Raw genomic sequence first — 26,837 nt, 5'->3', positions numbered from 1 at the left:
CAGTACAGGGCAGCATTACATTATATAGTAATTACTTTTATACACTTTCATTTTTTGGTGTTACTGTCCCTTTAATGACGTCTTATCTGGAAAATCTTAGGTCACAAGGATTCTGCATAACAGGTCCCATTTCTGTTGAAGGGAAATCCTACCTACCTTGCACCAAGCTGCATTGTGTATCCCTCTATAATGTTAGGACTGTGCTGGATTTTTCAGGAGACAACAACTAAAATCTCATACACATTTCAGAAGTTTGTTATATATTTCAGCTTTTCGTTATTTCTTTTCTCTCTGCAACACTGGAATAATCGTATAAATATGCACATTGACAGCCCACGGTTTCAGGTTTCATTGTTCCCATTTTTCAAGCTGAGATCTTGCTGGGCCCCTTCTACACTGTGAGGCTTCCTCTGTATATCATTAAATGCTTATTGTGCATCAAGAAAAAATAGTTTTGTCTTAACATACATCAAGGCTATGCTATCATACAGTTAAAAACTTGGTAAATTCAGGCAGAGCTGATTTAAAATCTGGATCTATAACAACATCATAACCACATCGTAAGTGTTTACACTGCAAAGTGGTTGTTGAGTTCGAGACCCCCCAGGTTCAAAACTTTGATATTTCATCCATAGTTACATAAATAGCTAGGCACAACTTAAGTGTTCACCCCAGATCTTATTATAATCAACCTTAAAGTTAGGTTTCCAGGAATAAGTAGGAAAGCCTATAGGCATTTACACCGAATCTTACCCTACCAGGCCTTTAGTATGGTCCTCCTTAGGCAGGGAACCACTGCTGTAAAATATAGTACGTAACTATGGAAGTACTTGACTATGGAAGGAAACAAGCAAACAACTACCTGTATTATATATTTTAGGCTGGAGAAAGCCAACCTGGTTTAATAATATAGTAAATGGTAATGAGAAAAATATTGATTTGACTATTTAAATGACACAAAACCATCCGTGTGGCTAATGGAGCACTGAAGTAGTTCCAAGCAAACATTACAGGCAGGAAATTACACATTATTTGGGACTTTATTTGTAAAATTGCTGAACTTTACAAACAAATTCAAGAGAAAGAGAGAAGGCTGCTAGGACCAGTGCAATAGTGCACAGTTGGCCCGCTAATCCAGATTAATATTGTAATAACATACTGATACAGGAACTGGTAAAATCTCTACTCAGCTAGTAATACCCTTTTAATGAGACACTACTGTTGATGCAGATCAGTATGTTTATGCTATCACTGAATATGTCTGTGTGCAGTGCAGTGTCTAGCCCTGTATTTTACAGAAATGAGAGTACTGAAGATTATGTTACCTTTTAATGGACTAACATTAAAAAAATGAAGCAAGCTGTTTGCTTCCAGAAGATTACAAAGCTACAAAGCTGTATCATGTTAGGCTACAGGAAGTGAATTACAGGGTATCTGATCAGCAGAGATTCTGAGATGACTGTTCATACAGTATTTATGCATCAAATTCAACTCAATGCTGTTTTCTTTTGTATATTCCTGTAGCTGGAGCAGACTCTAACCTCTGGCTACACCTTTCTTGCTTCCTTTGGATTAATATCTGGCCTGGGGGCACAGTGCTCTCATAGTCTGGTATACCGTTTACATTTTGCACTCAGGCCTACCGGAGATTTATATTATCCACCCATCTATAAAACATTGGCATGTAGATCCACTTGTGAGATCAAACTAGTAGCTGGATCACATTCCCTTTACAGAATGGGAAGCTGATGGCTCCTCAGAATCATTGTTTAAGTCATTGAGAAGCAACTCAAGGAGGGAAGCAGTGTTTTAATCAAAATAGAGCTATATGTGCCATAGCCATGAACAAATCTGAAAACATTAAAACAGTCTTCGGTAAAGTGCACCCTTCTGCCTTAAAGTTTTTTGAACTCTTAAGCAGGTATTTTTCATGCATTTTTGTCTGCTGCCTGCTCTGACTTGGAATACTACTGGATTCTGCTTTCTTTATCTGCTACCCGGACTTTAGAATATTTACACAGCACTCATGTTTAGACTGTAAGGGTTATTTATGACTGCATTATTAAATGACACCTTGGGTCTCTTGAGAACTCTGGTGGAGTTGGTCAGCATCAGTACAGCCAAAGTTCAGGACCACAAAGGGGTGTTGGTAAATATATGTACAAGTACATTTCCTGGCTCTACCTAGGGCCATATGGGCTAATCCTCTACATTCTGTGGTCTATTTTTGGAAAATGGGAGCATTACCCCACAGAGAATATTAGTCCTTATTTAAGCAGCTTTTCAGTTACTTCCCTCAATCCTTGCTAGTGAGCTTTAGCTTATGACCACCTTTTTACTGATAATGTTTTTTTCTTTATTGGTAAATTCCATCTTACTTACTTTGTTCCTATGACAAAGAGAGATGTTTTGCATTTTCTGTAACTAAATATGTGAACCTGCAGCTCAGACGCCAACGTAAATATGAAATAGAGGCTATACCTGGGTAGTTAGTATAAAAGGGCCAAATCCTCTCTATATTAATAATTTATGCTTGCTCTGTGGAGGCTTAAGAATTTTAGAAAATGTGTGGCCACATATTCACATTACATTTCAGTCCAATGTACACTTGGACAATTCTCTTTCTCAGTATACTGCACAATGCTATGGGGTTTGTGAAGTCTGACTGAAGACATTTATATAAACCTGATTAATCCAGTGGGACTGAAAGAGTGGTCAGCATTAAAGGCTGGTTCTGGGAAGCCTTGTAGAAGCCCGGATACAGAAAGTTCTGCATCATATTTCTCCACCTGATTATATAGTGAATAAAGTACCCCCTTTTGTAAAGTATAAAGATATAATAAGTCACAGAGGAGTTCCAAGGCCATATAAAGGCACAAAGCAAAAGGATAAGTGCTGTTATACAGGTCATGGAATGCTAAGGTGATTTTTAATATCTAATTTCTAATATTTTTCAATAGGGAGTCAATTATTTATTATAATACAGAAGCTTTAGTGAGTCATGTGACAAATGACATCACTAAGCAACAATTATAACTGATGACTTTAATAAGAGCCATTTAAAAGGATATCTTTTACAGGATATTCATGGCTCTTATATATTGCCTTTATGGATATACACTCTGTGCTGCAGATCTCCTTTGCTCAGTTCCACAGTGCAGTCACATAAATGAATCTCAAAAGGATAAAATGCAAAAAGCAAGCAGATGTGCCAGAGTTTTAAATGCGGAGTGTACTTGCTTTACAGTGCTTTTTCCAATCCTTTTTAATTTTGTTTATTTCCAGTACTTTCCTTACTTTTTTCATGTTTTGCGTTTAAAAAAGGCAAAGAAAGAAATCTGCCTTATTTCACTTTCGTAGGTCTAAATGGATTTAAATTATTCATAGCCCTGATGTTGTAAAGTGGTGCCGAATCACATTTAGAATAAAATGTCTTTATTGTACCAGCAAACTTAAGAACATCTCTTGGATAAAACGTAAATATACAGTTTCATTGTGTTTTTGTTGTTTTGTTTTAACATCCTGATTGGTTACTGCGGGGTTGGTTAGTGAATATGATGTTCATTAATAAATGAGAGGCTTGAAATGTGCAGTGACGGGGGGCACCTCATGGTACCGGGCCCCTACTAAGCATCTCCTTTTTGTGTGCACTCCATAAAATGATGATATAGTGTTACACTATTACACAGTATACTCTATTATACTATTAGTGTATAATATGACATCTCCGGTAAGCACTGGATGGGAAAATATTGTCAGATACATTGTCAAGGTTTTATGCTGGTTTTCTGTCAGCAGTATTAAAGTACCTTGTATAGGATATGCCCCTATTTGTTGCAGAACATGAGCTGTCTTGTTTTGCAGGAGATATTAACTGATAAAACATGAAATAATTTTCTGACATACCATCATAATAAAAGCTATATATTTTATGTGTGATTGGGCTATGGGAATGAGTATGAGATGGCAGCCTACAGCAAAATGTGTTATAAATGGCACAAATCAGAAGTACATGGCTTGTATACAGATTTCTATGATGAGTTTGGTCCTAATCTTGGTTTTAAGTCTCTCTCCCTCTCTCTCTCTCTCACTCATATATATATATATATATGTGTGTGTGGTGCTTAATTAACAAGGGAACAGTATATAAGGAAAATTATGTCTAATTTACATAATAGCCAAAATGCAAAAATCAGTTCACCATATGCCCCAACGATACAGCATATGTATTCCATTATTCCAAATGAATTGTGTCACATTTTTGTGATGGTTGGTAAATTGTGCCAGTGATTTCCACTGACAGCTACAATATAAATAAATACAGATTTTTTGAGAGTTCGTAGATCGACTCAAAATGTTGAGCAAAATACAAATTTGATGCTTTGGAGTTTTTTTTCATTGTTTTATTCAATTCTTTATACTGTATTATTCTTCAATAAATAAGCAAACATTCAAGTTTGGTAAAATGCTGAGTTTTTTTGAAATTAAAAAAATAAAACTCCCAAATAAATTCCCAAATATGAATTTGTCCCTTGCAGTTGTGCCTATAGCAGTAAATGCATGAAAAAACAAATGCATTTTTAGAAGCTACAATAAAAGAATTGCTCTGCAAGGTGCATTATTTGGTTGTGAGCCAGGATACATGCTTTATGTTACAGTTACTTTTCATTTAAAACAGTTAAAAAAGCTGTTTTTGTGTTGTTTAAACACACACACATTAAGTCACCTTTGAGACATAGCATAATACTTCTACTACCTCCACGTGTGAATCAGGAAAGAAGGTAAAGATTAAACATGAAGCACAAGCTGTTTGTTTCCCATTCTCACCATTTTATGTTCTTCTTTTGTTACCGAAATTGAAAGTCAGTTCAGATAAGCGCTGGGTATTTCTGGGTATATTTTCTATTTGATTCAGCATGATTGTTTTGTCAGTTAACTCATCTTTCACTTAATTTCCTTTAATCTCTCTAATTGTGGCTTACATGTTAATCTTCATGGTGTCTCCCATGTATTATATTCATTTCCTCCATCGTGCCTGCTCTGCTCAATGTTCTAATCTCCTCTTATCATCAAACAATCCTCAAATATGTTTCTTGCACTAAATGCTTTACTAATATAGACTCTCTTTATATTCTCATTAGTGGAGAAAAATGCCCCACACCCCCAGACAGATTGACTGTCTTTCTATGGTTTAGATGTCAGGAATGATGTGTTCTTTTAATGGAAATGCTTTCTGGAGGTAAATCCTTTCTTTAAACCTATACTAAACCAGTTTGTAACACATAAGGGGGGTTGTTGATCATTTACAATGTGGATCTGTATGCTGTGTCTGTAATTGTTCCCATTCCAAAAAAACATTTCTGCAGCAGTTTTGATTTTTTTGTTTTACTTTTTAGCACACCAGGGTATGCAGCTACTTTAACAATGACACAATGAGAAGAATAAGTAAATGAACATTAACAGGAAAACATACAGAGTTTGCAATCTAATTGGGAATAATAGCAGTCAGCCCCTAGAGCGGGCTCCCCAACTTTTTTTTACCTGTGAGCCACTATCAAATCAATATCAAAAGAGTTAGGGAGCAACACAAGCATGTAAAAAATGTTCAAGGTGCCAAATATGGTCTGTGACTGGCTATTCAGGAGCCCCTAAGTGCATTGGCAGCCTACAGGAGGCTCTGTTTGGCAGTGCACCTGGTTTTTGTGCAACCAAAACTTGTCTCCAAGCCAGGAATTTTAAAAAAAACACCTGCTTTGAGGCCACTGGGAGCAACATCCAAGGGGTTGGTAAGCAACATGTTTCTCGCGAGCCACTGGTTGGGGATCACTTCCCTAGAGTATCAGATTCAGTACATATTACTGCTGTAGCACAGGGGGTTTAGTTTGGATTCATGCAGCTCAGAGAAAGTACTGCTTGTCAGTAAGGCCAATAAAAGTCTCATTTCTGAATGCATCTTTCAGGCAATTTTCTCCCAAAATGCATACATTTTACTGAGAACTCCAGTGTTGCTGTGGCCACATGCTAAATTGTGCCCAATGCTTCAAAATTAATGCAATTGTGGGTGCAATAGATGGTAAGCATTTTCCTTAGTGACTATGCATATTGTGTAAAAAAACAGCATTAATATGATGGAGCAATTCTATTGAGGCTATAGATGCAATCTGTTTCAAAAAACCCTTTCAGATCCCAGGGTTACAGCAAGTCCAGGGTTCCATGTGTCAGTAGGCACACTTGTGCACTATTCATAAGGGTAGGCACATTTTAGTCAGTACAGCTAAGTGAAAATGAAAGAAGTGCATTTGGTGCATTTTAAAATGCATCAATATGCACATTAATTTGCACCTTTTTCATTTTTTGTGTTCTTCACTTGCATCGGAAATGAGCATTCCATTGTAAATGCAGTGCTTGGAAGGTGTTCAAAGGGCTATTTTCAAAAGAGTGTATATAAGAATGCAACTAGGTGCATGGTAGTAATTGGCTATAAAATGCAGAATAGGAATTTAATATTGAATGCAGAATTAAATAGGGATACAGTTGTGAGATTTTGGCAGATTGTATACAGATCGACGACTTGGCATTTGAGTGATTACAGATGATGAAGAGCATTGGTTATGAGCTTTGAAGTAGATAAAAAGTTACAGTTACAGAATATGGTAAATGATATCCTTATAAATGATGCTTAGTGATTTCACCAGTTATAATCAGTGCTGCTTAGTAATTTCTCTCACATAATTCACTGACACTTATATATTATAAAGAATAATGGGCCTTTGCAAAATATCTAGATAAGAGAAGGTACCTTGGAGTACCACAACCTGTATAAAAGGCTTTGTGCATTTATATGATCATGGAACTATTTGGTTACTGGTTACTTTGGTGGCAGGCTTTCCTGTGACCAAAGCTCTTGCATCCTTCTTTAGTTATGTTTGAAGTCAACACTAATGTTTTTTTGTGGGTGTATTGCTATTTGCTTTTAATGTACAAAATTATTTTAAAATGTACTTTTAGAGTATATGACACTGCATATATGTGAGTATATTTTTGTGCCCATGACACCAATATTCCCATTTCCCATGAACACAGGGTTAGTTTGCTTGCAACATGTGTTATACCAATTTAGTACATCCTCAGTATCAAATATTCTGCTGAGATTCAGCACTTTAATATATAACTGACCTTGTAATAGAAAAAATATATGTTATTAGAGTGTTTCAAGGAATATAAATTACCTTTAAACAAATCGCTTGTTCTTTGACAGTGCAATACAAATAAATACAGTAAAAACCACTTGTTTGAAATAATCAGACAGATGATAATTTCAAGTTGAAAATAGTAATGAAATATACTGATGAATTTAGAACCCCTGAAAGCTAATTAAACTGTTTCATTTATAGCAGAAGAATGAATCACAGGAGATGGTTTTAAAATCTCCCGAGTATATGATTAACTATTACAAAGCCTTTCCAAGAAGCACCATAAAGACTGTATCAGACTGTCAGGCACTGTGCTGTCGGCACTGGAATAAAATCATTTTAATTATTATTTTCATTAAGTCTGTTTTTGTGGTAATATGTACATATAATATTTTCCTACCAACCCCCCCCCCCCCACACACACACGCACGCAATGCAACAAAACACAGGAAACTGTTGTCTTTATTGTTCCCAAGTATTTTGTGCTCAGTCACATTATAAACACAAGCAGTGAAACATAAGCAAAAGGGTAATGACACATGGGGTGTTCTGTCCACTGTCCAATGGCAATGATCAGAAATTGACCAAACACCCCTGTCCATCTGTCACTGCTGTTAATGTTATTTAATGACAAGTTCCCTGGTTGATGCACACAAAGCAATGACAGACAGATCTCAGTGCCTAAAAACACTCGAGCAGTCAACAGGCAAATGCAAATGTAACCTACAGTATTACTGGCTCCAGGTCAGATGGTTTGTATTAAATTTTTAACAGGTTCTGTATTAAGTGTATCACTCCATATTAAGAACTCAAGATTTATGGTATCTTTTTCCAGGAACACAGTAAAATTGAATATGAAAACACAAAAAGGTAAACTGTATACATTTCTTGATTAATACAGGTATAAGATCCATTATCGGGGAAACCTGTTATCCAGAAAGTTCAGACTTACAGGAAGGCCATCTCCCATAGACTCCATTATAAGCAAATAATCCTAATGTTTTCTCTGTGATAATATATCACAGATATAATTAATCCTTATTTGAGGCAAAAATAAATAATAAATTATCTAAACATTAATCCTTATCGGAGGTAAACATTTCTCTTGGGTTTAGTTAATGTTTAAATAATTTATTAGTAAACTTATTAGTAAACTTATTAGTAAACTTAACTTAATATCTATTATCCAAAACCTACTAAGCATTACGAATAACATGTCCCAAACCTGTACTGGTAATGTATTTAATGAATCTATGGAGCTTTATCCTAGAAAGGTTAGCTCTAGAAGAGGATTTGCAAAAAAAAAAAACATTTAAAAAAATGTTTGAAATATTGATTATGTTAACGTTACATAGTTACATAGTTACATAGTTACATAGGGTTGAAAAAAGACCAGTGTCCATCAAGTTCAACCCATCCAAGTAAACCCAGCACACTTAACCCACACCTACCAATCTATACACTCACATACATAAACTATAAATACAACCACTAGTACTAACTGTAGATATTAGTATCACAATAGCCTTGGATATTCTGATTGATCAAGAACTCATCCAGGCCCCTCTTAAAGGCATTAACAGAATCTGCCATTACCACATCACTAGGAAGGGCATTCCATAACCTCACTGCCCTCACCGTGAAAAATGTTAATGGTAATATCATTAATGTTAATGTATTATATATTGAATATAAATATATATATATATTATATTCACTTCCACAGCAAAATGTCTGAGTGCACCATACAAAAGGATATAGGTATTGGCAAAAAAGCAAGGCACTCACAGGACTTGAATTGAGGTAAAAAAAAGTTACAGTTTGTTCATTAGCAGTAACCCATAGCAACCAATAACATGCAGTTGACCAGTTAATTCTGCCTGCTGATTGGTTGCTATGGATTAATGCACCTGGGCAAACTTACTGCCTTTTATTAAATAACCCCCTTTGAGCAGGTATGGACTTGGGTTCCAAATAGGCCCTGGCATTCCAAAACACCCCCCTACCAGCCCAATAAATAGTGAACCCACAGATTGCCAGTCCGGGTCTGCCTTAGAGTATAATGTAGATTATATACCAAATATTATAGAAGATGTGAAGACTATGAATAAAATGAAAAGAAATAAAAATAAAGTGATTCATAATTTGCAAAATAAAAGATTGTGCGTGTGTGTGTCCGTGTTCTGTAAACACATCATTGTGAGTAGATTTGTTGCGTATTAACTACTGAGTTCAGTAATAGGACCAAAATAATTTCTTTTTAGTATGTGGGCCATTGAACCTGCTTATTGATTTTACAATTGGCTGAGAGAGGATGATGGGATTTAATGGCTCCTCGCATTCCACACTCTATGATTATTTGTAAGGTGGCCCCAAACTTTTGATGTCACAAACATATATTAGGATAATTCCAACTGCAATGCATCTAATAATCAGAGAGGTTACAAAGGAACCCAGTGTAACTTCTAAGCAACTCAAGGCCTGTCTCACATTGGCGAATGTTGATGGTTATGAGTCCACCATCAGGAACACTGAACAGCAATGGTGTGTATGGCAGGGTAGCAAGGAGAAAGCCACTGCTTTCCCTAAAAAATAGTTCTGACCATCATGTGGATAAACCAGGAGGATACTGGAAGAATGTTTTGTAGACAGATAAAGCCAAAATAGAACTTTTTGGCTTAAATGAGAAGCGCTACATTCAGAGAAAGAAAAACATTGCATTCTAGCATAAGAAACTTATCCCATCTGTAAAACATTGTGGTGGGAATGTTCTGATTTTGGCCTGTTTTGCTGCATCTGGGCCTTGACGGTTTGCCATCATTGATGGAACAATGAATTCTGAACTACACTAGAGAATTCTAAAGGAAAATGTCAAGACATCTGTCTGTGAAGCAAATCTCAAGAGACAGTGGGTCATGCAGCAAGGCAACAATCCTAAACACACAAGTCGTTCTACCAAAGAATGGTTAAAGAACTATAAAGTGAATGTTCTGGAATGGCCACATCAAAGTCCTGACCAACTGAAATTTTGTGGAAAGACCTAAAGCGAGTGGTTCATGTGAGGAAACCCACCAACAACAGCTGAATTTGTTCTGTATGGAGGAATGGGCTAAAATTCCTAAAAATTCCTAAAATTTGAGTTGATGTGCAGGACTGATCAACAGTTACCACAAAGTTGCATTTATTGCCGCACAAGGGGTCACACCAAATACTGAGCACCATTCACTTACTTCTGCCCCACACAGATCTGTTATTGGATCATTTTTTCAATAAATACAAGACCAAATAGAATCATCTTCATTTCATTTGTTTCACTAGGGTTTTTTCATCTGCTTTTAGGATGTTTAAAAATCAGGCGATGTTTTAGGTCACATTCATATAATGAAGATAATGAAGATAAAATCTTTTTTTCTCTTGTACACTTGGCTAAACATACATATAAACACAGGAATGTTTACACTGCGCCATTACATGAAAGTCGAGTATATCTTAACACCATGTCTGTCACTCCTGTCCCTATGCCTGGAGTTAATACCTGTACAAACAAAGCTTTGCATGGCCTTCTTGTTGACTAAAACAAAGATAATGCAGTGTTTGCATGGCTCATCGGTTAGAAAGAATCTCGCATACAGGGGACTGCTAGAATTGCTGTCAGTTTTACTTCTGCTGCAAAGCACCTAAAGAGATGGTTTTACTTGGAGGTCTTCTAAGGTGAAAATGGCCTTGTTTCTATCTGTGTAAATGCTCCCATTATGTAACACATCTAACAATGAATGTTAGAATAACTGTGTGTCAGCTTACACATTAGTAGATGTTGTCAGATTATAATATATCTTAATTTCACACTTTTTAGTATTGTCTTACAGTGCTGGGCCTATGTTTGATTCCAGTCAGGACACTATCCGCAAGCAGTTTCCTTTGGATACATAAGCAGGTTTAATAAGAGATCCTGATGAAATTGACCATAGCATGTGCCAGAGTAATAGGGACGATATACTGTAAGTTTCACTGGGGCAGGGACTAATATGAACGATGTATGATCCCTGTAAAGTACTATGGTATATACGGGTGCAGTTGTAGTATATCAACTCCAAATACTTGTACACTGGTATGTGGGGTATGTGAGAGTCTATGAGTGTACATACATTACACAGTATGCTCTACTCATGAACCACAGTGCCATTTTCTTCTAAAGATAAGACCAGTGTCAATAATTTGTTGCAAAAATATATTAACAAGGCTTATATAGAGCTCTGAAAGAGTTTGTGCCAGGAGCAAACCTACTATAGATAGATAGATAGATAGATAGATAGATAGATAGATAGATAGATAGATAGATAGATAGATAGATAGATAGATGATAGATATAGACCATGTCTATATATTTGTTTTTAAACACTGATGCACAAGTTATATATGTTACCCTGTGTTAGATTATAGATAGATAGATAGATAGATAGATAGATAGATAGATAGATGATAGATAGATAGATAATAGATAGATGATGATAGATAGATAGATAGATAGATAGATAGATAGATAGATAGATAGATAGATAGATGATAGATAGATAGATAGATAGATAGATGATAGATAGATGATAGATAGATGATAGATAGATAGATAGATAGATAGATAGATAGATAGATAGATAGATATAGATAGATAGATGATTGATAGATAGATATAGATAGATAGATGATTGATAGATATATACATAGATATAAAAAAGAATGGCTTGTGAGATCATTTTACTCATGATAAAGATGCATCTTTTCTTAGAACTTTTGACTGGAAAGATACCTAATAAAGTTTGTGAGCGCCCTCTAGAGGACAAAACAGGGGGAAACATCCATACCCAATACTTTGCATTTGTCTGCGCAGAAAAATGTCACAGCCCCAGGAACCATTACAAATCGCTTTAAGACTGAGTTTTCAAACTCTTATTTTATTTGCCTTCAGACTACATGCTCTCATATAGGAAATCATATAACAGCAACAAGTGTTGAAGTGAATAAAAAGTACAGTATTTCTAGCTAACAGTTTATAGATAACTCTCAGCTGGATGATGCATTTTGGATTAAAAAAAAAAAGACAGGAATTGTTCAATGTTCCCAAGGGTTTGAACGCCCAGATGCTTTGGTCCCACGTAATGAGAAGCAAATCCTCCCCCAGCAGCCTTTATGGCGCTCATGACTAGGCTCAGTCATAATGGCACAGGGGACAGTGAGTGCGAAATCTCAAGTGGGGTGTCGTAGGCGTGACGTCAGGTGGAGCCCAAAGGCTATTGGGGGAGAGAGGGGTTCTCTTTTTTTAAGTAATTATAAAGTAGAGCGGCTCAGGGCTGTTAGTAAGAAGCTCCCAGGCACACAAATACCCATTTAAGGACAGAGCTGCTGATACCCTCCCTTTCCCTCCCATAGGCTTCCAGGCATTGCTCCAACTGCACAGTAAGGGTAGCTCTCAGTTTGGCTCACTAGTAAGACCTGCAGGTTCCCAGTTCCCTGTGCGTTTCCCTGGGCAGGGAGGGATACTACTTTGCCCCATTGCAAAGCTCTGTTCATGTTCAGGTCCTTCTAAAGAGAATCAAACACTGTGGGACTTCTGCGGAGCCAACAAGGAGCCATGGAAGTAAGTACCTGCTTAGAACTTAGGAACAAGGGAATGGGTTAATGCTGGGTAATTCTGCCTATATTTCCCTTACTCAGGGACGGTATAAAGAAATAGCAACTATTGGACTAGGGGGTAACTGGGTAGTAAATATTACTGGATATTTAAAGTCACCCAAAGTTAGCGCTTTATTGCTGAATCGCACCGGTGTGTTTAATACGAGGTTGCTTGTGTTTTGTTCACAGTTCATGGGCTTGGGAGCCAGACGCTGCTGCTTCTTCCTTCTGATGTTCGCTTCTCTCTCGGTGGCGATCCGGGCAGACTGCACTAAGGACTGTGCTTCTTGCGCGCTGCATCTGGGACAGCAAACTGAAATCAATTCCCTGGTAAGTCAATAGGGCTCTGTAATATAGAAAGCATTATCGCTGGGGTGTAGGGATGGGAACGCAGGGAAACGCTTGGCGGAAAACGCTGCTTGTTGCGAGGCGCTCGCCTTCAGCACCACAGACAGCGCTTTGTGCTCATCCCCTTGGCGCAACCAGCAGAGCCAATGCCAGAGAAGCGCCGAACCTTTCCTGTCTGGTACAGAACCTTTGTTCTTAACTAAAACAGTGAACAAATAAAGATACGCAGACACATAACAAAACACAGGAGTAACATAATGCTTTGACACTTTCTAAACAGAAGTATTCACAGGATAGGAGTTAGCGTTTGAAAGAAAATTCTACTTGGGATTATTCTTAGCAACAGAGAGTTAGAAACATGCGCATCTGTGATATTGACTTTTAATAGACAGGTTATAATAAACTAAAGTCAAAGAAAAGTTATAATAGATCTGGATTGTTTTTGTATTATGTGTTGTGGCTACATGAAATTATAGAGTGAACCAGGCAAGTCATGCTCTGTGGTTGTATCTTATGTTGTGATAGTCATGCCTGTTATACTACATGGATTACAGTGTCTTCCTATTAGTTTGGTGCACAGGTGAATTTTAAAATATAGCTCAGAGCCTGTGTAAGTCCCAAGGGCTAGGAAATATTGGTTTGGTTATTGTTTTGAAAACATCTGAGTGAGGTCTCTGCTGATTGTAGGTTTTATAAACTGGTGAAATAAAAGACATTAAAGTCAGCAATAACGTTATCCCCAACCCTTAGAGATTGTGAAAGCAGTGATATCAAAGAAATGGTTTATGCAGTAATTGCAAGTGAAGAACCCAAGACTAATAAAGGCAGCTCAGTTGTTCTATTATCTCTGGGTTTGAAAGTGCTGCCAACTTGGTATTTGCTTATTTTCTGACTATACAGTATAACATTTATCTTGCACTCTAGACTGTACTTACTGTACTTATAATAGGTAATAGGTACGTTAATTTGGGCTGAAAAAGGACAAAAGTCCATTAAGTTCAACACCTCCAAATGAACCCCACTGCATATATACACATACTTGTACAGACCTATCTATACACTTACATATATAATTATACATAGCAATACCTATACTAAACTAACTGAAAATTAAGATCACAATAGCCTTGGATATTAATCTTATTTAAGAAATCATCCAAGTTATTCTTAAATAATATTCATTCAATCAAATAAATGTGCTGCAAAATTAATTACACATGTTATTTAGCACTAGGAAATGCTGTAAAACCCCCGGGAAAGACCATAAAAGCTACATGTAAAAACACATTTAAAATACATTTAAAAACTTCATGTACTCTGATTAATTGATAGTCATACACATACAGTACTATATATTATTTATTATTACATTTTATTTAATTATACTTTGTTTCAGTTATAAATGTAGTCATGTTATTACCCCCGTGGGGGTATTTTTAGGTAGTTACATGTAGCAGCTACTTATCTCACTATTTGATATATGAAACGGGAAGAGCATGAAGACACTTCATTGCTATGGGACTTCTTTCATCTTACTTACATTACAAAGACAGTAGCAAAATCAAGATGCAAACCCATTGAACTGTCTGTGAGTCCTGGAAAAATGCACATTCCAATTAATGGGACTGAAATCAATGTGATTGCATCCTGATTGATATTTGTGTCAAAGAGTCCTCTCATCTCTAATTAGTGTCTAGAAAGACAGCTTCTGTCTTGTTAACTGCTTTGGATTAATTATGGTAAGTCTTTATACACTAGTGGTATATATATAGAGAGAGAGAGGGATTTCCCACAGTAAAATCTTTGTGCAGGTTATTTATCTGCAGTTCATTAAGACAAAAATGTACCCTGGTGTAAATTGCAGTGCAGATTGTGTCTGCTGTGCGCTCAGCAATATTGCCACATTGATCTGGCAAATAGTAGTTCTGTAGTGCAGATACTGTACTTCATTTTCATCTAGCCCTATGTGACTATAGAATGCTCCAATGGCTTTCCATTACATTTACCCCAAAAAACAATATTGTTATCTGAACATTTTATATTATTCGGACCATGATCTTAGAAATATTGAAAAGTCTTGAGATGAGCTTAGAAACACTTGGAATACTCCCAGTCAAAACTGGAATACACATCTTCACAGGCTGTATATTATTAGCTGAAAATATGTGTTAGGAGCTGGTGATATTTAGGTGGATATAGTGTCTTAAAAAATATGGGGTACTGAATTAATTCACTATTAAACATGTTTATAGCTAAGCTGATATATCTATATATACTAATGCATATAGCTTATAAACACTTTTAAGTATTGCATTAATAATTATATGATTTTATCTTATAAATTGGTTATGCAGACTCAGATAGCTTTGATGTGTGTTAAGTGTCCATTACAGTGGTATTTGGGTTGCTTTGGTTCCAGCTTTCGCCTGAGGTTTAGTTAGGGTTCCCCGTAGCTAATTATACAGTTACAGATATATGAAGATATTTCTCTATAGTTCCAAATCTCAGCCTAACTAGCCTTGGGATGGCAGCACCATATTTTGGGAACATCTTCTCTAGAACTATTGAATTCATTTTTCAGTATTCAGAAAGAAAAAATATATATCTTGCTTAGGATTAAGGAAACCAAAAGTAGCCTGAACTGTATTATAGAAATTATTGGCCATTATTAATTGAATGCATCTTTTCAACACTTATTAGTAACCTATGGGAAAATACATTTTGGCTCTGTTTTCCCTCCAATATGTAAAAAATGTTAGCATGGCTACTTTTAGGGCCAGAACTAGGGGTAAGCAGAAGAGATACCTACCTAGGGGGCAATGGTGGAGGGGTGCTAGGCAGGTATCTCTAGGGTTGCCACCTTTTCTGGAAAAAAATACCAGCATTTGTATATTTTTACATTTCTCTCCTTTTAATAACTTTGGGAGAAAGCATAGTTTTTACCAGCTAGGCTGGTAAAATACCAGCCAGGTGGCAATTCTAGGTACCTCTTCTTTCTGGGCTCATTTGCACCTTTCACTTGTCACCATTCTCTTCCCAAGTAGGCCAGGCTGCCTAGGGGGCCCAGCTGGCTCGACCTGTCTCTGGCTAATTTTGAACAAATTGCTGAACATTGGTAATATTTTTGTGCAGGACACCTCTTGTTTATTACATCAGGATGCAAACTCTAACTATTTTGGACACAGTCTTTTCACCAAAGTCTGTTAAGGCCTGGCTCCCTTGGGGTGGTGATATACAGCCAATGGAAAATAATGTGGAGCTTTTGGGATGACCCTTAAACCATATAAGTACAACTGAAAATGGTCAAAAAATGACTTATTTTTCAGCAATTTTTGGTATTTTTCCCAGTGGATGGCTAGACCCCCAAATGGATGAGTATTTGCTCACACCATATCAAAAATGTATTCCTGTAAGGGTTTTTAAACAGTCAACATTTTGAAAAGATTTTCATAATTTTGGCAATAACAAAATCACAGCCAGTGGTCATACTGTTGTAGCCAGTTTCTTATTCCACAGCGCCATGTCCCACGGTGCCTTTGTGCCCAATGGGCCATAAGACCACATCCAAAATATTGGACAGCTTTCTCTTTACCTACTGCATAGCAAAGACACTTTTAGAATAAGGGATGCTGTCCAGTGTTGTGGATGTTATTGCATGCTACATCATTGTACATGAGACAGAATAGACCTTATATAGTATATGCATTCATATGGACTTATGATTCATATGGCTCTATGATTTAGATTTCTATACTCCCTATTTAGCATGCATTCCTACACCACATATTTTATATTTATGATGAAAGATAGAACAAATGGTTAGAGAAGGTGACATAACTTTATAAAGGGATTAATGTTTTCCCTCTGCTAGGGTGCAAGCAGGGTGCAACATTTTTCTCTTTATAATTGAAAGTTTAGTGGATTAATGAATGGATTGATGTTAAGCTATTTTGTACAGGTATTGTATGGATTGAATTATGGGTAAGCTTCATTTAACCAAAATCTTTATTTCTCTTTCCACGCTATAACATATGGGCAGCAACCTCTGTTCTAAACAGTATTTAGCTTAGAAGCAGGAAAAAAAAAAAAGCACTTTTCTGGCAGCCATGTATGGTATAAACAAATATGGCTGAATACAGAGATATGGCAAATTGTTAGAGCACGGAAGAGTTGAGAGAAAAGTATGGCTGCAGCATGGAGGTTATGCACAGTTATTAAGGGGATGATTATTATGTGGCTGTTGCATATCTGTGTTCTATCTACGTTTCTGCACAAAAATGTGGGCCAGTAGTAAACCTTCTGAGACATTGGTTGTTGGACATTTTTTTTGCAGGTTCAAGCCTCACTTTATAATGAACAGTTGGTCAGTTCATTATAACAAGATTAATTATGTATTGAAACTTGTAATGAGCAAATTTTTTTCGCCAGGAATGGATGGATTCCCAGCGAAATTCTGCATTCTGCCATTGGCAAATTGTTTCATGATAATTCAATGAAATTTCGGTAGAAAAATTTGCAGTTGTGTCAACAAAGGGCATGGGTGCGTAAAAAAAGGCGCAGTTGCGTAAAAAAAGGCGCAGTTGCGTAAAAAAAGGCGCAGTTGCATAAAAAAGGGCGTGGCTGCATAAAATGGCACGGTCTTGTAAAAAAAGGTGCATTTCTTTACAAAAAGTCACGTCTCAAAAAAAGAAGGGTGTGCATCAAAAAAGTTCGCTTGACCCTTGCGTGTCTTGGATTTTTCCACAAATTTTTCTGTAGTATTGCAAATTTTTTCGCTGAAGTGAAATGGGACAGATTCACTCATCACTAATTAAAACATTGCCATTTTAGTCACCTGCTTTAGTTTTGACACTATGGGGGTTATGTATAGTGATGATCAAATCTGTCCCATTTTGCCTCACCGCAAAATTTATGAAACTGGTGAAAAATGAGTGAAACGGTGAGTTTTTTCCTCTAAGCAAATTATTCTGTAGTGGGAAATTTTTTGCTGCAGTTTCGCTAAAAAATTCGCAATGGCAAAATGCGGCATTTCACAGTAAATCCATGCCTGGCAAAAAAATTTGCTCATCAATAATTATAAAATAAAAGGCACTAAGTTTGCCCAGGAGTAGTAACCCATAGCAACCAATCAACAGGTAGAATTCACTGGGCATCTGCTTAAAAGAAAACATCTTAGTGGTTGCTATGGGTTATGGTGTTCAGCCATTACTGTATCTCATTCTGGTTGGCCTTTAGGCAGAGAGTCTGAGAAAATCTATACCAGCAATTACGCTCACACCTCACATCTCACTCTAAGTGACCTTTAAGCTAGACCCTCCATAGACTGCATTGTCTATAGACTCCAGGTAGGCATGCGTAAAAGTGAAGGAATCTATACTCTGTGATGTTACAGTAGGGCACAGTGCAGTTGGCAACACCTTTTACACTAACGATGGCCAGAATTACTGACTTAAGTCTTTGGCAGATTAATGAGTAAAGAAGTAGTTAATTAGATGTATTGACTATACACTTTTAAATAGAAAATATACTAACCTTTTTGGCATGATCTCATTAAGTTAGGTTGATGAAGAAAAGGTGCATGGACACTATATGGACTCCCATAAATAAATACAAATGTATTTTTTTTCTAAACAAACATACTTGATTTTCAAGAAAGCCATGATGCTCATACAAGCAGTTTCCCAACATCCCTTATACCAGGGATCCCCAATCTTTCTTACTCGTGAGCCACAGTCAAATGTGAAACGACTTGGAGAGCAACACAAGCACCATAAAAGTTCATGGAGGTGCCAAATAAGGGCTAAGATTGGCTATTAGGCAGCCTCTATGCACACTATCAGCTTACAGGGGGCTTTATTGGGTAATAAATCTTGTTTTTATTCAACCAAAACTTGCCTCCCAGTGAGGAATTCATAAATAACTACCTGGTTTGGGGGCACTGGGAGCAACACCCAAGGGGTTGGTGGGCAACATGTTGCCCAAGAGCCACTGGTTGGGGATCACTGACTTAGACACAACCTTTACATTGCTCCATTGTGAAGTGTTGGATTTTGGCACTTGGAGTCCATCTGCTTTCCTGAAAATCTATGCACCACCCACTATGGAAAGCAAAGAGACACCAAGTCCCAGATTCTATCACTTCAAAATGGAACATAGTATTATGTATTATGGCTTAAGGGGTGTGGGGAACTGGGGTCTGTGAGCAGAGACAGAATATCATGGTTTCCTTTCAATCTGTGGAATCTTCTGGAAGTTCAATTAGTGTGCCTTTCCTACATAATTCCAACTAAATGAGCTCATGTAAAAAAGGTCAGAGGGTGATAATGTCTCTTTAAAGGCAGATATGCACTGTTGGTGAGGTTTTCTTAATAGCAAATCATTTTATAAAAGGATATTCAAGCTTACAGGATAACCCTAGGCATCTCCAGGTAAAAATTGAAGACGGTCATATTGATTACCTTTATGTATGTGGTGGCACTTGCTGTAGCTCAGTGGCAATCAAATATAGTTCTTGCTTTCCAATGAATTATACACTTCTGGGAAACTACTTAGCTTTGATCATTGATGCACAGGGTCTTAATGTTGTGACTCAGATAGATGCTATACCATCATTCTCTCTTCTCTGACCCACATATCTATAAGACTTTGCACCCTGGGGGAAAATACCTGGTTGAGAAAATCCTAGGCATTCTTTCCTATATATGCTTTTTGCATAATATAAATATCAGATAAGGATAACATTGAATAACATAAGAAACTAGATTACTTGTTTATGTTTTTGTGTAATTATCAGTTATGTGTTTGTATCTAGAAACCAGGTTACCGATTATTACATTTATTATTACAATTGAATATGTAAATATTAACAGATTTATTTAATAGTGCAAAATGTGATCTTTATTTTAATGTTCCATTAGTTATTTCTTTCTTTTAGAAGAGAGATTGCCTAATTTATTGCTAAATATGTACAGTATGCATTATACAAGTATGGGATGCGTCTTCTAACTACAAAAGCCCTGAATTATGGGAAGGCAATCTCCCAAAGAGTCCAGTAACATTTAATGTTGAAAATATTTACCATAACATACCAATTGCATTGGGGAGTTTTTTAAGGAGTAGCATGTCACACTTTTAATGCCTTTCTGTGCTATGTTTCAGGCTTGCACGTTAGAATGTGAAGGGAAATTGCCATCAGCCAAAGCATGGGGAACCTGCAAAGAGCTTTTACAACTGACCAAAGTGGACAGTGTTCAAGATGGAGAAAAATATCAAGACAATAATGATAGTCACTATGCTGCCAAAAAGTATGGAGGATTTATGAAAAGATACGGTGGCTTCATGAAGAAAATGGATGAGTTGTACCATGCTGAACCTGAAGAAGATGATGCAGGTGGTGAGATTCTGGCGAAGAAGTATGGTGGATTTATGAAGAAAGAATATGATAGCGATCGTGATGCATCTGATCTTCTTAGGGAGCTCTTAGCTACCAGCGGGGATCCTGAATCTGCAATTTACCATGACAACAACAGTGAAACACCAGGTGAAATGAACAAAAGATATGGAGGCTTCATGAGAGGTTACAGAAGAAGCACAGATCTGGAAGACGAAACTAGGGGAATTCAGAAAAGATATGGAGGCTTTATGAGAAGAGTAGGTAGACCAGAATGGTGGCAGGACTACCAAAAGCGATATGGCGGGTTCATGAGGCGCTTTACTGATTCCTTTCTTCCTTCAGAGGAGGATGGAGAAAGTTATTCCAAAGAAAACCCAGACATGGAGAAAAGATATGGGGGATTTATGCGATTTTAAAACCTTTCTCTTCCCCGTACCTTACTGAAAAGACTGCCTCATTGACCATATATTATTGTAATGTGTTGCCTGCACTGTACAGTTTTTTACTGTTCTAGTTCACAATGCAGCTTGTAATCTGTTTTACCAGGCTTTGTGTTCTTTATACGTCAACCAAAAGAAAAAAAAACCTTTATTTGCCTCACTTGAGTTTCTACTGTAGTAATTATGCTGAAACTATTTTTGTTACTGTATTCTTTCTTTTAAACAGAGCACATCTACCAATGCTTATTGTATATAAATAAATGACTCATTTTATCTGCACAGTTCATGTTTTGTCATTTTTTACATTAAAAATATCATATTGCCATCATTTTAACCTACAGTTACAAACACAGTTTAGTTTGTGGAATGTTTGGTTCAGGTCTAGCCCAAGCAGTTCATATTGTATCACATAACACTTTTCTGACTGTTGGGAAGATTTATGGGGTGTTATAGTTAATCAGGAGTGTATATGTGAGTACAACGTAACAATGCAAATCTTAACAAAACAACATGAAAACTGTATTTGATAAACTTATTTTCCCCTTATTTTATTTTACATACACAGTATTTTTACCAAGTGCATTTTATTGACATCTCAATTAATAGGTGAGGGTGAGAAGGACTAAAAGGAGCCGAAAAGCCTTCTAAAAACAGATGGTATGCGCATGCTTCATGATTCACTATATGGCCAAAGTTATTTTGACACATTTTTGACCAAAACTGGACACTGTGTAAAATGACACGTCCCTTAGCTGGGACACTTACTGCTGAATCTCCAGGGTTTTTATGGGTAAGCAGAGGGGAAACAACAAACATCACCATATGTAATTATTAGCATTGGCTGGACTGGCTTTGGAAAGAAGGTCCACCATCATTATCTGGCAGTGTTAGGGAAAAGTCTGGTTTTGGTAGATACAAGCAGAACACTACCTGCCATGCATAATTTTGAAGGTGAAGTGTGGTGAAGAATGAATAATAGTCTGGGGCTTTTTCCCATGGCTAAGTTTCCTTAGATGCAAGCCTTGAGGCTATGGCATACAGTGATATTCTTGACAATTTTATGCTTCATATTTTGCAGCAACAAACCTGTTACAGCACAAAAATATCCCATGCACAAAGCAAGGTGCATACGAAATGGGTTTGCTGAGATGGAAATGGAAGAACTGGACTGACCTGTAATGCCCCTGATGAAACACATCCAAACACCCATGAGATAAATTGGAATGCTGTCTGTGATGCACGTCTGATTCCCATCATCAGTGTCCATCCTCATTAACACTCTTGTGGCCCAATAGAAGCAACTCCCTCCTACCATGTTCTAGAAATGAAGTGGAAAGTCTTCTGAGAAGAGGAGAGCCTCACATAGGAGAAAGGGCCAACTTAACATTATTATTCTTGGTTTGAGAATGAGAGGCTGGACAAAGTGCCTGGACACTTTTGGCTATACAGTGTTCATCCATAACACTACATTAAAAGCAAAACAACAGAAATCCCTAACCTTATAAGCAATTGAGGGCAAAGATATAAAAATTACTTTACTACTTTAGCTCACTGTGGTCAACTATGCATTCCTGACTGATGGCCAATGGCTGACTTAATAGCACAGATACAGCCTTATAATTTCAGAGGCATAAAACCAAACCTTAAGGCAGGGATCCCCAACCTTTCTTAATAGTGAGCCACAGTCAAATGTAGAAAGACTTGGAGAGCAACACAAGCATCATAAAAGTTCATGTGGGTCCCAAGTAAGGGCTAAGATTGGCTATTAGGCAGCCTCAGGGGGCTTTATTTGGTAGTAAATCTTGTTTTTATTCAACCAAAACTTGCCACTAAGTCAGGAATTCAAAAATAACTCCCTGGTTTGGGGGCACTGAGAGCAACATCCAAGGGGTTGGGGAGCAACATGTTGCCCCTGAGCCACTGGTTGGTGATCACCGCCTTTAGACAATGTGTTTTGATCTTCATAGATCTAATTAGTGTATCAAATATATGTAAAATATCAAATATATGTAAATCAGATAAACTGCTCTCCTGACGTTTCTTAATTATATTGTAAAAATAAGTCTTGAAAAAAATGCTATGAGATACAAGGAATCAGACACAGGGGTTGAACATGGGAAACACAGTAGTCCATCAGTAAGCCTTGTTTATTTTTATTACACCAGTTTGTCCTTCATTTATGCTCCCTTTTCTTAGCAGAAGGCAGGTATATAATCATCATGAATGACTATTAAAGCCAAATATCACAACCATAATTTAAATTTTCATATTATCACTTTAATGGACACCTTTAAAAATCACACCAATAAATTTACATCCACAAGCAACGTTGTGGTCACTGCAATTTTCCTGCAATCAGTGTGTAAAATCACTTTTATTAAAGGTACTTGTGTTCAAATGCGCTCCTTGAACTTCCGGTTATTTGCACTCGCCACAGCTCAGTCCTTCCTGCCTTATATTTGAAATCAGGCATTGCCGTACCTATTGAAACAGGCTACTGCCACCTCCAAACCAAGCAGTAGCTCCAGGGTTCCCTCAGTGCCCTGTGTCAATTACAGGTATCGGACCCCTTATCCGGAAACCCGTTATCCAGAAAGCTCCGAATTACGGAATGCCCGTCTCCCATAGACTCCATTTTAATCAAATAATTCAGAATTTTAAAACTGATTTCCTTTTTCTATGTAGAAATAAAACAGTACCTTGTAATTGATTCCAACTAAGATATAATTAATCCTTATTGGATGCAAAACAATCCTACTGGGTTTAATTAATGTTTTATTGATTTTTTAGTAGACTTAAGGTATTGAGATCCAAATTATGGAAAGACCCCTTATCCGGAATACCCTTGGTCCCGAGCATTCTGGATAATGGGTCCTATACCTGTACCACTGAAATGTTGTATCGAAAGAATAGGGCACACAAGTCAGTCACATGCTGAACATCAGAAATATCACCAACAAACATTGGAAATGACACTAGACAGACCTTGAAAATAATTTACTCGCTGCACTTGAAGCATGAACCATAATATATACACATACAATGGCAAGGCTGGCTCCTGGGTGTGACTTGGCACATTCCTACCTTAAGCATCATTTATGTCAGTAGCCAGTAAACTCGAAACTACACAGCAAACTGAAAAATTATAAATTCAAAGTTTGGGCAAAAGTATAGTAAGTACTCTGTACAATAAATGGGTTGTAATGGGGACCTCTTAATTTTGAAGGATTGGGGGGGTTATTGCAGATAACAGACTTTGGAAGTACTCACATATATAATACAGTGCACTGACTGACTGTCAAACTTAGCTAGAGAACTGTGAAAGAGGGATGATAATTGTTGCAAGTTGGCAGAATCTGCAACTGATGATCACCTAACTTACTTGTTATTCTTAAAGAAAAGTAAGGATGGCTGAAAAAACGAGTGATATTTATAGCATGCGTTAAAAATATTATCACTTCTTATATTTTGAGAATTAACGTTCGATTCACTAAAAGGACACTTGTCTGAATTAAGAAGCGATGTTATTGTCGTTATTTATCTGGCGATTACATATTTTTAAGCGTTGTTTTAAACCATGCAATAAATTTATGCGTTATTTCGAAGCACGTGATATTAGCGCACACAATTAAGCACGTAACTGTTACTTTCTGAAAATTACCATTTCCCTGAAAACTGGAGGATGCATCACTCTAGGGCCAACATATACTTGAAAAAATCCCACTGCAAAGTCCATCTTGTCACCACAGACAATCACCAGCTGCAATGTTGTTCAGTAATGCCTACTCCTGGGACGCATTAAGTTTCACAGTAATTATCGCCACATTTTATGCTTTTAACGCTTCAAATATGTCTCTGAATTATGCGTTAGTATTATTTCAATTCGATAATTACCTCAATGCGATGGAAATAACGCTTTGCGATAATCAGGATTTTTGCGCGTGTGATATGAGTAGTAACGCATGCAAAATGACTTTAATGAATCGGTACTTAATTGAACACTGTTTAACGCATAAAACTATGCGTTAAGCGTTAACGACCTTTAGTGAATCGGCCCCATAGTATTCTCAGTAGCTGCCTTCAGGTACTCACTTTTGCTAGTGCTTACTATAAGTCTAAAATTCATAAAGTAGTGCCTTCAGAAAAGTCTGCTGTGGGACCTGTATTCCACATGACTACCATTTGATTTAGAAGCTCTTGTAAAGCACTTAAAGGCCACTGCAGGTGTTTTCCACACTTTTCAGCTTTTACCCCCATGGACCTCCTGCCCCTCTTCGTTTGATTTCTGTACAGCCATATATACTGTACAAGACCAACAGCCACTATTGCCCAAGGCAGCACACAGTAGGGGCTGATGGCACCACCCTAAATGTAAACTGAGATACCAAACAGTCATATCAAGAACTTAATGGTCATCCAAGCAGTCAGTATGTGTTATTATGGATATATAAGTGAATGATACATATATAATTGCTAGAATACAATACATTAATCTAGCCACTAAGGTGTGCAACTTTCTGTCAAGATGTGAAAATAAAGACTAACTAGACTTGCTGGATTATTCCCCCCTTTCTCTGCAAAAATGCTGCATCCTGCTTGCACTGAGCAATGTAATGCATCATACACCAACATATAATGTATTTGTAATGCAAATACAATACTATTCATTTCCACTAGCCAATACATCATTGACTTGACTGATATTGCTATCCCTTTGTTCTGCATACAGATGAAAACAATTATTATTTACCATTCCCAGAAAACAGCTGTAATGTTTGGGAATTTCACTGTGTCACAGGGTCTTGTTTATAGCGGTTCAGAAGTAGCCATTAGAAATAGCCAATAATGTCTAAATTTACACATAACAGCTGCATTTTATCAGGGGAAACAGAATGAATACTAATGCAATCATCTAGGACATATGAGTGTTTGCATATTAAGATCATCATAAGGTAAGCTATAAAATCAGTTTAAGTTGGTATCAATGAAGCTGCAATAATGTTGATTTGATAAACAAAAGAGACATTTAATAAAACATGCAAATGGGGGGCGTAATATAAAAATGACAGCAAAAAAAAAAGAAGACACTTGACTTTAATAGCAGAGTAAGGTGGCACACAGAAACCCATTAGACACTTCCTAATATTAGTATATTAGTCTTTAGACTGACAAAGGTTGGTTGCTGATTGGTTGCTATGGGTTACTCTACTTCACAACTGTTTGAACGTGATCTTCCATATATTAATCCAGTCAGCAAGATTTTGAACATTCATGCTGCAACAGTAATTTGTAATCACTCATTTTATTACAGCAGTTTGTGGATATGTGATTAGTGTAACCTTAGAATGAATGCTAATAAATCATTTTTCTTGGTAAAACAAATGCATTATTAAAGAGTGGTCCCAGAGGTGTAGCATAAAGTTCCTTTATGGGATAATCTATTCCAAACTAATTATAGAACCACATTGGTTCTTGTTTATGATCAAATAACAAATGTGATGAAAAAATGACAAATACAGTGCCCATTTTTGTGAATAATATCTGCCCACTTTCATGTAAATTATTGCCTGGTCACAAAATTCTAAATGCTCTGGAATATGTGTGACTTGTGTGACTGGTGATTATAGTGGCACAAACCAGGATCCCAGCAGCAATCCCAACTGAATGTGATTTGTATTCACAAAAATGCATACAAGGCCCTAGACTGCAATGTATTGTAAAAAAAAAAAGAGTTGCATAGCTTGGAAAAAATCCCATTGACTGCAAAATAGGACTAGATTCAACCATCATGGTACT

At 36.9% G+C, this 26,837-nt stretch overlaps 1 protein-coding gene across 1 annotated transcript; it reads left to right on the top strand.

Moving 5' to 3' along the window:
* Positions 1-12,535: 12,535 nt before the first annotated feature.
* On the top strand, positions 12,536-21,325 carry penk (proenkephalin). The gene is made up of 3 exons (NM_001015744.2): positions 12,536-12,825; positions 13,050-13,190; positions 20,367-21,325. The coding sequence occupies exons 1-3, from the start codon at positions 12,820-12,822 to the stop codon at positions 21,015-21,017; spliced, it is 798 nt and encodes a 265-aa protein (NP_001015744.2). The 5' UTR covers positions 12,536-12,819; the 3' UTR covers positions 21,018-21,325.
* The last annotated feature ends 5,512 nt before the right edge of the window (positions 21,326-26,837 follow it).

The sequence above is a fragment of the Xenopus tropicalis genome, chromosome 6 (genome assembly GCF_000004195.4).
Source record: "Xenopus tropicalis strain Nigerian chromosome 6, UCB_Xtro_10.0, whole genome shotgun sequence".
Lineage (NCBI taxonomy): Eukaryota > Metazoa > Chordata > Amphibia > Anura > Pipidae > Xenopus > Xenopus tropicalis.
This window is presented reverse-complemented; position numbering and strand designations above follow the sequence as displayed.